The sequence below is a fragment of the Zosterops lateralis genome (assembly GCF_965231275.1).
Source record: "Zosterops lateralis genome assembly, chromosome: 7".
Classification (NCBI taxonomy): domain Eukaryota; kingdom Metazoa; phylum Chordata; class Aves; order Passeriformes; family Zosteropidae; genus Zosterops; species Zosterops lateralis.
The window spans coordinates 34,053,846-34,067,123 of record NC_139767.1 but is presented as its reverse complement, the minus strand read 5'-3'; the positions used below and the strand labels follow the sequence as shown (position 1 = coordinate 34,067,123).

Below are 13,278 nucleotides of genomic sequence, written 5' to 3'. Positions count from 1 at the left end.
TTTCATTTGATTTCTGTAACATTTGTTATTTTCTTACTTTGCATTTATTAAGCCTTTTGCTTTACAAAACACTTTCGAAGAGCAGTCTCGCTAAAATTATTTCAAGGCAGTCTGCAAGGACTAGCGCCTCAGAGACTGATACATTTACACCAGGCTTATAAAACCTGGCCATGTGCTAACCTGTGTGGCTGGAGCTGGGCAAGCAGGATCAGAGCTTGCCAGGGCAGATGTGGGATGCACTGGAATGGGAGCCAGGCAGGGCAGGAATTCCACTGCTGCATCCAAGAGCTGCATTGGCAACCTGTCAGGGAGCTGGACTGGGGAACTCTCTGAGAACAACAATTTAGCTGATAGAAGACTTTGTGATTTCAGGATTAACCCTTTCGATATCCTATCCAATATGTAATTTTTGGATATGGCAAAAGAAGTGTAAGATTTGTGCTTGAGTCCTAAAACAATCAAGCACCAATGCTAATATGGCCTCAACATTCTTCTCCAAGGAAATAAAAGAAAGCAAAGAAGATAGTTCAATTCAATCCAGATACTTTGTGGTTCCTTCCATACTGCTTTTTAATTTTTTAATCCTTTATGATAACTTATTTTCTGTTTTCTCAGTATAACTTTGTTTTCCCAATTATGCAGTCATCTAAGTTACCTAGATCTTATCTATCTATATCTTTCCCTCATAAAGTTATCTATGCTTTAAAAGAAAACTGAAAACTTTACTTTTATTCAAAGTGATGATAAGCAGAGCATACTTTTTTCTTATTATTCCCATAATTTTTCCAGCATTTTAAAGTATCTCAACAGTTTATGTGCTTTTCCTTCCTTGTGTGGACAGATGTCATTCTGTTAGAGTTTGAAATATTGAGGTGAAATGGCTTTGTTTTACATGGTAAGAAAACCACCAAATTAAAACAATAACATCACTGATTACCCTTTGATAGATGAAATTTATCTAAATTAATTATCTTTTAGTTTTTGCTAAAAACGTTCATATGTGAAAATTCACGATGATAGAACATCTGCTCAGCAGAGGGCTTATCAAAGGTATTGTAATAAGCCATGTAATGAATGTTTCAGCTTTCAAAAGAGAAAATATTTTCTGTGGCATTTATTTAAATAATTTATCTGAAGTCGGGATTTCCATCCCACTTTAAGAAAAAAAAAGCAATTTTGCCATGAAAACATTTGAATTGTATTTGGAAGCTTTACTACTCAGAGAAAGAAGAATAACTTGAAAATATCCAAGTTCCAAGAGGTAGCACAGATAGGAGATGAAAAAGGCTCATTTGAAGTCTCGCTTGGAGGCGCAGCGAGCGGCGCTCTGCGGCAAACCAGGTTTGAAACCAGCGCCGGGTGACTTGTCCTCAGTCCCCACCCGTCTGCTCATTCCTTGTGCTCTTCAGGAGTTTGCCTGTCACACCTTCTGGAGGTTTGATCCTGGGAGCAGCTGAAAACCTCAGTCTTTTCTCCGTTGGGCTTCCTGATGGAGCAGGAAATGTGTCTGTGTACAAGAAATGTGTTATTCGAGTCATTGCTCCTGGAATTCCTTTTTCATGTGAATGTCTCTGTCGCTTATCCAAGTGTATAGGAAGTGTCCTTATAGAAGAGCTCCTGAGAAGGCTCTTGCCAAGATGCTTGCAGTTCCTTACAATAACCTATTCCTTATTTCTGTGTGTTTATTAACTTTTTCAAGTCTTCTGTCGCAACCATTTCTTCCTGTCAAGTAGGAAATGAATTTATAATATTATGAACACACTATGATAATACAGGCTAAGGTAGTGGAGAGACTCAGAGGTTTTCACATTCCATACAGATGGTTTTTTTGTTCTTTGATGTGGCAAAAAAGAAGGGTTGTTTCAGTGGAAGCCTTTGAAGGCTTTGCACAAGTGAGAACATTTTTGCTCATGTTCACCCTGGCACTGGCTGTCAGCAGCTGAAAGGGCACCTTGTTGACTCTGGTACAGGGCTTGTCACTCTTCCCACACAGAGGGAGAAGTGATGGTCACTCTGACCCTCCACCCTGACATTTACATTTGATCCATGCCAGGCTGTTTGGAAAGAAGGACCACTTCACCCTGGGGAATGTGTTTGCCTGTTTCCTCCAGCTTTGAAGGAGGTGAAGGATAATTGTAGAGAAATTGTTCAGAGGGAGCTTGTTTGGCCTTCAGCCTCCTTTTTTTGTAGGGCTACTGGGAGCAGGGATTGGCAAATGGCAGGATTGCAGGTAATGTGTTTCTATTAGGGTCTCTCTATTGTGTTAGAGAAGGCACCTGGCTATTCTCTGGTATTTTTGAGCCATTAAGGAGCATAACTATCATGTAATTTTGTAGTTTGCTGAGATAGGTGTTATTCTGTGACCCTTTGCTGACTAGATAAAAATTGCCTCAGGAATATTTGGGTATTTTTTGTTATCTAAGTATTTCCTAAATTTCTCTGTCCACAGATTGTGCCAAGTTGAGTCTGAATAACCTTCTCTTGTTTAAATCCAGGAGGAGGCTTGGGGTCACCCCTCCTCCTTAATGTAAACGTCGTTTTGGCAAAGAAAGAGCCAAAAAGAACAAGGAACAAGACAGCCCCTGAACTTATCACCTCCCCGCTTCCAAAAATACTGCAGGATTTTCATCCATCAGTGGATCTTTCTCATCTTCTTGTTAGTACTGACCTCTATCAATATTTGCTGAATCTGATCCATAAATTATAGTAGCACAGAGCAAGTCCAGAAAATATGAAGAATTTACACATGGAATTTAAGCATATGTGGCTTAAACTGAGCATATGGTGCTTTTACTGACAGGTACCTGTGCCTTGCCTATGGATAAAGCAATTAGCTGATTAGTAAATGCTGAGTAAGTGATAACTGTTATGCCAAGAGCTGAATAAATACACATAAAATATCCATATTCCTGTTTAGAATGCTTCATGTGAGCACATCAGCAGCTCTTTAAGCCCCTTTGTGTTGTGGAAGGAAAAATTAGGGTTTGGTAGATCTTGGGAGAGATTTTTTGGGTTCTGTAAATAAAGTTTCACGAACATTTGGACACAGCATTATACTGAACTGGGTAGGACAGAAATAAATGGTATCAAAATCATATTTTTATACCCGGAATGTAAAACTCTGTTTTACTGTTTTGTCTGTAGTTTAGCGTGGCCAAAATGTAAGTGTTTTACTCTGGGGCTCTAAAAATGTAGCTTTAACTCCAAAGGTACAAAAGGTTTGAGAAGTATTATATAAAGTCTGAAATTCATAAGTAGGAAGTGCTGTGCATGCTGTTTCTTCATATCTCTCTTTTAGCTACAGTAATTTAGGTTTTGGCATATGATGAATTCTGTCATAAATTAATACCGGAATATACTTTTCAACTTTGGAGTAAATTTTGCTGAAATTAATCTGGAATCCCTCCCATGTTTCAGTGAGAGATCAAAGAAAATCCCAAATGGAAAAACATGCTTTTGAGAGGGGGAAAAAATAATTCTGAGTTCTTAAACTCTTGTAATGAAGATAACTTAATTAAAATCAAAGCAAAACTAATTAAGAACTTAAAAGTGCAAGTTTTTGGTTGCATAATATCCCTGAAACATGGCAGAATGGGTTTATTGTCACTGGTAGAATTCCTGGTCATGCAGACAGGTGATGCCAGTGGATCCCAATGGAATTGTACAGCTGGATTGCAGTTTTGTGACCACTCCTTTTGGCCTTTCTGCTCCTTGTTAGTCTTCCTGCTCTTTGGCTTCTGGGAGAAAAAAAAAATATTATTTTGACAGAAAATTCCCCTCCTCTTATGAGTGTTTTTTCTGGGAATGCAACTGAGGACAAAGTAGCTGTTGTCTATCAGTTTATCATTTTTATTCATGGATTTCATGGTTCATTCCTTGATCTAACCATTCTCAAGTAGAAAAAAAACCCAAAACAAAACATGCTTACACACACATCCCCCTAGTCTGTGTGTCTTCCTTGAAAATGGAAAGGGAATTGAAAATTTTAGCCTTTTTTTTTTTTTTTTTTTTTTTTCATTTGAAACAGAGTGAAAATATTTTTTAAGTGCAAAATTTAATGAAATCCATTCATGAGGCATTCTTACTTCACAATGATCTTAAGCTATTGCTATAAAAGCCTTAAAACATTATGTTGTGATGATCTCTCATCCTTCAACATTCATTCCCTTTGTGCTTGCATCCTATCCTTCAAAAGCTTCTGTAGGAATGTGCTTTTTTTGGGTTAGCATGCACATGTGGCTTTTTCTGAATATTTAGTGAGAGCCTAATGAGCAGGCTCCCTGCTCTAACGGCTCAAGGCTTTATTAGGCTGAGTTTTGCTCACTTTGAAGAGCGTTGCCATATGGGAGGTTTGTTTTTTTTCGGGCTCTCTCAGGTGCTCTTGGCAGATGGAGCTGGAAGTGCTCGGAAGACAGAGCACCAAACAATTCCCATCCAAGCGGCTGGGGGGGTCACCATGACCACAGCAGGAGCCTGGCAGATCCTCAGAGAGCCCAAGCAAGGGACTGCTGGAAGTGGGAAGCACAATTCTGGAATTCAGTGGCTTCTCTGGGCATCTTGTTCCTTGACCAAGGCAGTTGTTAATGAGATTCACAGTGAATCATTCCCAGTGCTGGAGAGCACTCAATTACATCAGTGTTATCTCCCATACAACTCTTCTCAAGAGCCCTGTTGACCTGTTTTTCTTCTTTACATTCTCTCAACTAGGAAGGCTCCAGATCCCTTTGACCCTGAGCAGTCCATGTATCACAGACAGTGATCTTTATCCCGAGTTATTTAGGAGCAAGTTTGCAGAGGCAAATGCCTTTTTAATCCAGGAGCATCCCTGGTCCAGGCAGGCATCACACTCAGTCATTACCTTGACTGCTGGTTGGTTCATTGGTTTATTTCCCCTTTTTTGTTTTTCCTCTTCTATCATCATAATGGAATTTTGGTATTTCCGAGTTCAGTGTAATTTTATACATTATGGGTTGGACTCAATGATCTTGAAGGTCTCTTCCAACCTACGCATTCTGTGATTCTGTGATTATAAATCTAGTTGCTTTCCTAATAAAGATTTTGAGCTTTATCCTCTTAAAACCAACAAAACCACACAAAACACCATGTTTTTGGCTGTGAGAACATTGACTTTAACAGAAAGGAACGAGGTTTTCTTTTTCTTTTTTTTAAACTTTTCTTCTAAGAGGCACTGCCAGGTGTTTGCAGCACAGGATAGGAGCATAGGAGTAGTATCCTTAGGGAAGCAAAGCTTTCATTTACCCATAGAGAGATGATTTCTCACCATCTGCTCTGTATCTCAAAGAACTGGGATGTTAAAACCGTGAATTTTCCCATCCACTGGGAGCTTTCCTGCACAGCTCACGTGTTACAGAAGGAAAAAAGGTGTCACTGAAAAAAAACTATTTTACTTCTGGGTCATAGATGACTATTTTTTTTTAGCAAGAGGCTTGTTGTGGTTTTTATTTTCTTAAAGCCCACTAATTAGTGAGTGTTCATGATTAACTGGTCGAATTTATTCTGTGGAGATAACAGCCAAAAATAAAAATCATTCCATCGTTATGCAAAATAAAAACATTTGAGAAAGCACTTTCAGAGCCAATAAAACCCTGAGGTAATATTAAACTGCTTTATTCTAAACAAAATCTATTTTTCAAAGTGCTTTATAAGTTAGGGTTTTTTTCACTCTAAGTTTTTCTCAAGATAGAGAATATAAAAAGCTTACATCTCCATAATTTCTGTATTGTTGGATAAAATGGAAAGCAGGAATTTAATAGTATGGAAATAGCTTATTTTTTTCCATTTTTTAAAAAAAATAATAGCAAACAAGCCTTTTTTGAAGTACACACACGAAACTCTGACCTCTATGTGAAACTCTTTTTAGAACTACTTTATATCCAGTTACTCAGGTTATTTTTATGATCTTTGTCCAAAAGAGGAACAAATATAAGATTTTTATTTTTTTTTTTTTGTGTAGATATGTGTGACCATCTGCAGGTTTGAAAGAAGCTGTTGCACTGGGGAAGGGATAATCACCCTGCCAGGTTTTGTTTCAGGCAAGATTTCTACTCTATAGGTGTTGTATGTGCAGTTATTTGGGGAGGTTCGTGTAGAACCAGACACTTGTGTGACCTTGACTGTAGAAGTGTTTTCACAACTTTACATTTCTATATTTATTCAGTTATATTTTTCACTTAGCTGTCAGTTCAGAAACCTCGCTAAATAAATAAATAAAATTTGCTGCTCTTAATAATGAAAGAATTTTCAACTTTTTTTTTTTCTCTGAAGAATAATCATTGCAGAGCTGAATAAATAAGTGAACGTGTTTGGCAGTGCTGGTTTTAGTATTCCCAGGTCTGCTGGAAGCAGATGTGCAATACACAGAAAATTACAGTTCATCCTGTAGTGAAAGCAGAAATGTATCATGGATTTCAAGAATACTCTAAAACCAAATATTACAGAGTTCTTCTGTGAGTTCCTCATACTACTCTACATCTTTGAAATGCTAAAACTTGCCAAACTTTCTCCCTCTCTTTCTGACTTCTAGGATGGGTTTTCAAGATGTGCTATCAAAGCAGGGCCTTTAATCATCTCCCTGAAAGCTTTAAGCAAAACCACTCCATGTAAACTTACACTCTTAATTATACAGTTGCTCATTTTTGCTGTTGAGGGGAAGGAATTAAGATAGAACAAAAAAATCCTTTCATTCTTAAAAGAATGAAAGGCTTGAAAGAAGTTGTGATATAGTTATTTTAAGAAATATAAAATCTATCCACATAGTAGTTGCAAATTTGGCTTGTTGTAAAATTGAATGGCATCAGTAGTTGAGAACCTGACCTCAGGAATGATTAAATAATAACTTTAATAAAGAATTCTTGGTTTTTATTCCTTTAGTGATAATACCAAAGGAATTAGTATTATATTATTAATATATTAGTAATAATACTAAAGGAATTAGTTTTCCTCCATGGCTTTTGGAGGAACTAAGCCAATGGAGAGATCTACAAGTGGATTGAGTGTTGTCTCCTCCTTTATACTTGGTTTTATTTCTTTGTGCCAGTATTGACTGCAGTGATGTTATTCCTCTCTTGTGCCAGGGTAAGAATAATGATGAGGAAACCTTTTCCCAGCAATCTGCAGTGTAACCTTGTGGAAGACACTACTGTAATTTATATATTGATAAAATGAATATAATATATTGCACAGAGGTTTTGTGAGCTTTAATTAATATTAGAATAGTTTTACATTGAATAATGATGGAATAGTCTTGAGTTAATTAACTGTAGATCTCAAGGACATCAGGCTGTGGTGGTTGAATGCAGCAGATAGTGTGGGTGTGCCAAACTTCCAGAATTGCCCTCTTTTAAAAGCACTTGTTTTCAAGGTGCTCCAGTGTTGACTTTAAATTCTTTATTTGCAAATTTGTCACATGAACTATAAAATATTTTTTATATGAAATGGCGGAAGGATTTTGTCATTATAATGTGTTTAAGGAAATAGCTGAAAATAAATATGTGTATTGATGTAGAACTTTGACTGCTTACAAAAATATATCCTCGAAAATTTGATTACTTGAAGCAATTTAGAAATATTTTCTGTGGCAGGAGAGGTGAGTCAGGAACCTCCCTGCTAGTAATGTGACACTAAAACCTGTTGGTTTCTATCTAGTAAGCAAAGCTACTTCATGGTGAAATATTTAGAAAAATGCAGATTTTCTTAAAATTTTATTCCATAAAATTAAATCATGACAATGTTGTTCCTGTCAGGTTGGAAGGGTGATGGGCAGCTCGCACTGAACCCTCAGCTGGATGTTAGAATTCCCTAAGTGAGGGTATCAGATACCACTAAATTATGACTTCATATTATTTTTTTTGTTTGCTTTGATTTTTGCTCTTTGAATCATTTCATTTTCACTTTTGATTTTCATTGTGCCATGTTTTTTTTTCCCTTTAACCATTTCACTGTAACCCATTCTCATTTCCAGAAGAGCATCCCCTGTGTGACGTAGGGGAGTTCCTGTGCCACGATGGTGTCACTTGTGTGTCCTGGCACTGGCTGTGTGACGGGGAGCCCGACTGTCCTGATGATTCTGATGAGTCCTTAGACACCTGTAAGTAAAGGAGGAACCACTCTTTGATTTTATCTCACTTTAAACTGTAACATTTTCATTCCCACTGACAACACAACGGAGAGGGCAGATTCTATTTTGGTTTATTAATCCTGTATGTGATGCTGTTTTACACCACAGTGACACAGACTTAGACTTCAGAAGGCTGAAAATGACACCTGTATTTTTGGGATGTGTCTCCCTTTTATACTATTCTACACAGACCAAGTTGGTGAAACAAAGAAACTTTTTTAATTACATTGGTCAGACCAGAGGGACATCAAGAAGAAGTCTCTCCTAGGAAAAAGAATGAAAACCAAGTCCACTTACAAAAACATGTTTCTTATTTGTAGAAATTTTTTTGGGGAAAGAATTTCAGAAAACCAAAACACCTCAGGCAGGAAACCAGGACTACATTTATGAGTCTTCCTGCCAAGGAGAGAAGCAGATTACATCCTCAGTGTAGGTGAGAGACGGAAGAAAGGGATGAGATGGAAGGTGTTTTGTTCTCTCTGTAATGAGCACTGGCACTGCAGCATGTGTGCCCTCTGCTCTCCCTGAGCTGTTGATGGGGAGAAGCAAAGTCAGGCACAGGGAAATGTGCTCCTCTAAATACATTTAGGGGAGGTGGGGTGGAAGAGAAGAGTGCAAAATATTTTCAATACTTTCAATATGAAAATATTTTCAGTATGAAAAGCATAGAAACATCAAAGGGAGGTGTGAAAGACGATGTGAGAGCTATGATGGGGAAATAAGCAAAGAAAGGAAGATGATGGAAAGCTTTAATAAAACATATTTAATTATAGTGAAGACCTTGTTGGTTTTTTTAATGTGGCTAAGAGCTTTTGAACAGCAGAGTAGCAACCTTACAGACTTTCTTCCTTATCAGTCTTGCAGACTACTGATGAGGTGTTATTAAATCTTAATGTTCCCTTGTTTCCTGTGTTCTGAGGAAAATGGGGGAATTTCCTGATTTTATCCCCAGGATAATCACTTAATGTAAGAGAAGAACCATGTATTTTGTATCAAAGCAGTACTGACAATCAGGAAGGCTGAAAATGGGGTTTGCTGCTCAAAGAAAAGAAAATATCAAACATCAGACAGTGTTTAGGAGTCTAATCTTTAAAATGAGGGCCAGAAGCTCAAGATGTCTGGGAGGCATTTCTGTCTGGACAAACACCTGATTGCAGCCTTCCTGCTCTGCAAGTGATCAGAAAATTGCCTCGGGGGCTGTGGCCAGGGCACTCTGATAAACCACCTTCCACACACTTTGGAGCTCTCAGAATCAACATCCTGCACTGGGAAGCCTTGGGTGTAAAGCTGGGGTTTTGTTACTGCACTGCTCATTGATAAATCACTCTCTTCTCTGATGTTTTCAACCACAGTGTTAATATGTGCAGGTAAAAGTTTTTCTAACTAATGAATATGGAGATAGGAGCTCAGGAATGGTCACACACAGAGTTTTTAGCTTGCCTGGTGATATTCACCATGTAGTTCCCTGTCCAACAGCTTGTTGGATGCCCAGGTATTTTCCTCTTGAGAGCTTTGCATGGTTATTGCACTGGTTAGTAAGACCTGTGTTCAGCAATGCCATTTGGAGTTGTGGCATGTTAAAAACATGGCAATTGGAGTTTCTTGATGGCTTGAAGAACAGGGGAGGGAGTAGGAAAGAGTCTACACTTTTCTAACATCCACCAGCATGCTCCTCTCAGAAACCCCCTCCCCTTTGCAAATGTGAACAGTTTGTCAGATACTTTCCTTACTCTGACCTGAACCAAAGGCAGGTGTCAGCACCATGGCTTTTCTGATTATAGAGAAGGAAGGTGCTGAAATCCTTATTGTTTCCCAGCTTTCATGGCCCTTTGCTGCTGGTTAATGAGGGGCCACAGCTGACAGTGTGAGCTGAGATAATAATTGCCTTAAATCTGCTGCCCTCTCAATGCTACTCAGCCCAGGACTGAGTGAGAGCAAAGGGTGGCAGCACTGGAGGTGTTGGGTGAAACTTTGTTATGGAATTGCTCAGAATTTTGTTTTGTGCTGGATGGTTCTGTAGTTTTTAGTCAGCACAATTTGCTGTCAAATTGTTGAAACATGTGTGCCTAATCTGGCTTCATCAGGTAAGTTGTTTCTCATTAAAAATGAGTATGATGCTCCCGAATTTTTCTGCTGACACTTTGCACCACCATGTCTGTAGGAACTTAAAAATTGCATTAAAAATATTCTTATGATGTATTTGATCCCAGGGACACAGCACATTCAGTTTTTGTGCACTGAGTCGTGTGTCTGTTGGTTTTAGATGAATTTGTCAGCTCTTTTTTGACTTACGTATGATGAATTGTTTGGTGTAGCCTGACAGATATTGCTGGTTGTTCCTATAGCCATAAACAAATGGATTTTGATTGATTTTCTGTGGATTTGTGCCTAGTAATAGGGTTTTCTGGGTTCTGATAATGTGCAAGCATTGATCAAAGCTTTTCCTGCAAGTGGAAGTTCTTAACTTCTCTCCTGTGGGGATTTCAAAGCGCAGAAAAGGAGAGAAATTCTCAAGCTGCAGCTTTTCTCCTGGTGAGAATATGAGAAGTCTTATTAGTCTCATTGCTCAAGCATCTATTTACAGAAGTCCTAGAGGAACTAAATATGTTTGTGAGCAATCTCCTGGTGGAGTTTTAACCAAGTATTACAATAGAACCTGAAAGTTTTTTGCCTGCACAAGCACACACGATGCACCTGTATCAACTGATTGCCTCAGTTGATATTGACTTGCTCAATTGAGATTGACTCAGTTGACTTGCCCACCTGAAGTCCTACAGTCTAATTCCTTTATTAGTGTTTTTAAGGAGATCTAGGATGGGACAAAAAACAGGGAATCCTTAATTATTGCTGAATTGTCTGTTGGTAAAGGCTTGGTCAGGGCTCTGTGCAGGCACAGCTTCCTTGAGCTTTCAGGGGCTGTGCTGGAGGTGTCCTGGTGGTTTTTGGAGTCAGCAGAAAGATTCCAGCATCAGTCTGTTCCCCTTCCACTTCCCACCTTTCTCTAAATGGTTTCACAAACAGCTTTATAAAACCAGGAGTGAACTCCTACAGCACCTACACTTGTGTTCTCTTCTGTTTCTCAGCAGCTGTAGTTCTTTCTGCTGTCTGAAGATTCTCTTTTTTACACTGCCAAGGAACCTGGGTCAGTAATTTAGAATGAATAATTTAGTGAACAAATTCTGTTGCTTTTCTGTTCTAGAGTTGTTAATAAGAAAATTGATTTTTGAACAAAAAGTGAATGTATTCCTAAAACTCTTGACCAAGTAATTTTTACGCTTTCTTGGGTGGTCTCTCGGTTGTTCATGGGTTTTTTGGGGTTTTTTGCAAATAGTCAGGATTCAAAAATCAATTTACTCAGCCTAATCAGATGATGCTGGGTTCTTCAGCAGGCTAAATCAGCAAGCTCACTCAAAATCAATAGAACTTTATCAGGCAGCCCAGAATCTGGCCAGACACTTTGGCTTTTACAGATAGCTGTGAGTCTGGAAGTTGATGCAAATGTGCAGAGGGGCTTTTCTGTTAAAAGGAAAAATAAAATGGCTGCCTGCAGACTCACCTGACATGAGATTTTGGTGAGACAATTACAAAACTCAAATACATTGTTGAAAAGCACAGAGTTTAAAAACATCACATTGACAGTAATTTGTATATTTGTATCATCAGTTGACTCCACTACTGCCAGCTGTAGGAAGTTACTACTTAGAAACATCAATGTGTAATACTCATGTTCTTGGGGATGCTTTTAGTGGTGTGTTCTGGGGTTATTTTTGTTGTTTGTTTTATTTTTGGTATTTTGATTGGATGTTTTTGACTTTTTTTTTTACTTATTTTATCTTCTTGCCACCAATGTTGGTCTTAAGCTGTAAGTATTTGCTTATCTCAGTAACTGTAAATAGAGAAGTTCACTAAGTTTTTCTGTCTTAAAGATCCAGTTTATAACATGGGGTTTTTTTTGGTACCTGTGTGTTTTGTATTCCACAATTGTGCTTCTCAATAACCCATTCATCCTAAGTAAGCCATGCCCCAGCAATACCGTGGTTTCTGAAACCAGACAAATATTTGATGTGATGTGCTATTACCTGCTTTTCTCCTACTAACAGAGCTGAGATCTAAAAGGTGCATTGGCAAATTACTCCTTCCATTTAGTACTTAAGGCTTTTTTTCTCTGTGTTTGCAGCTTCAGAGCTTATCTGGCTTGTGTGTTGTTTTCAAATCTCAGCTTACCAGTGCCTCTCTGTCAGAATGTGTTCTGCCAGGGTGAGGTGGAACAAAGGAGCAGGGAAAGAATTTGTTTATTTTCTGTAGCTTCCTTTTGAAACTGTGCACACTGATTATGTTTAGGTATTGTAATGCTGGGTGCAGCACGTCCAGCAAAGCCTGTTGGCTGTTGGAGTAGAAGAAGGTGCTTGTGTTGGTGTTTTTTCACTAACAGGATGGGACTGCTAGAAAGATGTTCCTTGAGCTTTATTGTGACATCAGCCTCATTACAGGGTGAGATGATTGAAAGATGGAAATAGCTCATGTCTTGCTAACAGCAGCCAAAGGTGTCTATTACTGGACATTTTAAAAGTTTTCCAGCCAGTAGCACATTGCTAAAGTTTAAAGACAATTGTTCTTGCCAGTCACTAAAAGCACACGTACACCTGCTTCAAAAAATGCTTGTTTATGTGCTTTCTATTACAAGACTCCATTATTAAGCTTAAAAACTTCTACTGTCTTGCTAAGTGTATTTTTTCTGCAGTCTTAAACTCTATCTTAGCCAAGCCTAAAAAACTATTGTTTCATGTCCTTGCTTGCTGTAGTGTATTGTATCTTCTCTACTTTCAGGCTTTGCAGCTGCTTTAAGTTCTCTGCTCTGTTTCTGAGGCTTGCTTTCACAGCTTCTTACCTTTACTATTTCCCACAGGTGCTAGAACAGTATCTGATAGTTGCCCTGTGAGGAGAGATTTGAGTCTGGAATGAGGTTCCCCTGAGCTCCTTTGGCATCCATCTGTGGCAGCAGAGCTCTGCACCAGCACAGCCACTCTTTAGAACCATCTGTGACCCCAAGTACTGCTTGAATGCTGTGAATAAGCCCCCCCTCATTAGAGGGGATAAAACCCTGCAGAATCAGATCTCCCATTAACAGAGCAGAGCTCTAA

General features: G+C 38.6%; 1 protein-coding gene across 1 annotated transcript in view; it reads left to right on the top strand.

Moving 5' to 3' along the window:
* Positions 1-13,278, top strand: part of LRP1B (LDL receptor related protein 1B) — a gene marked incomplete at its 5' end in the record, with an annotated part of 645,110 nt that overhangs the window by 154,963 nt on the left and 476,869 nt on the right. Inside the window, one exon of the mRNA XM_083865658.1 lies at positions 7,982-8,107. Coding sequence (XP_083721784.1) covers positions 7,982-8,107 — 126 coding nt within the window. The remainder of the gene's footprint in view (positions 1-7,981; positions 8,108-13,278) is intronic.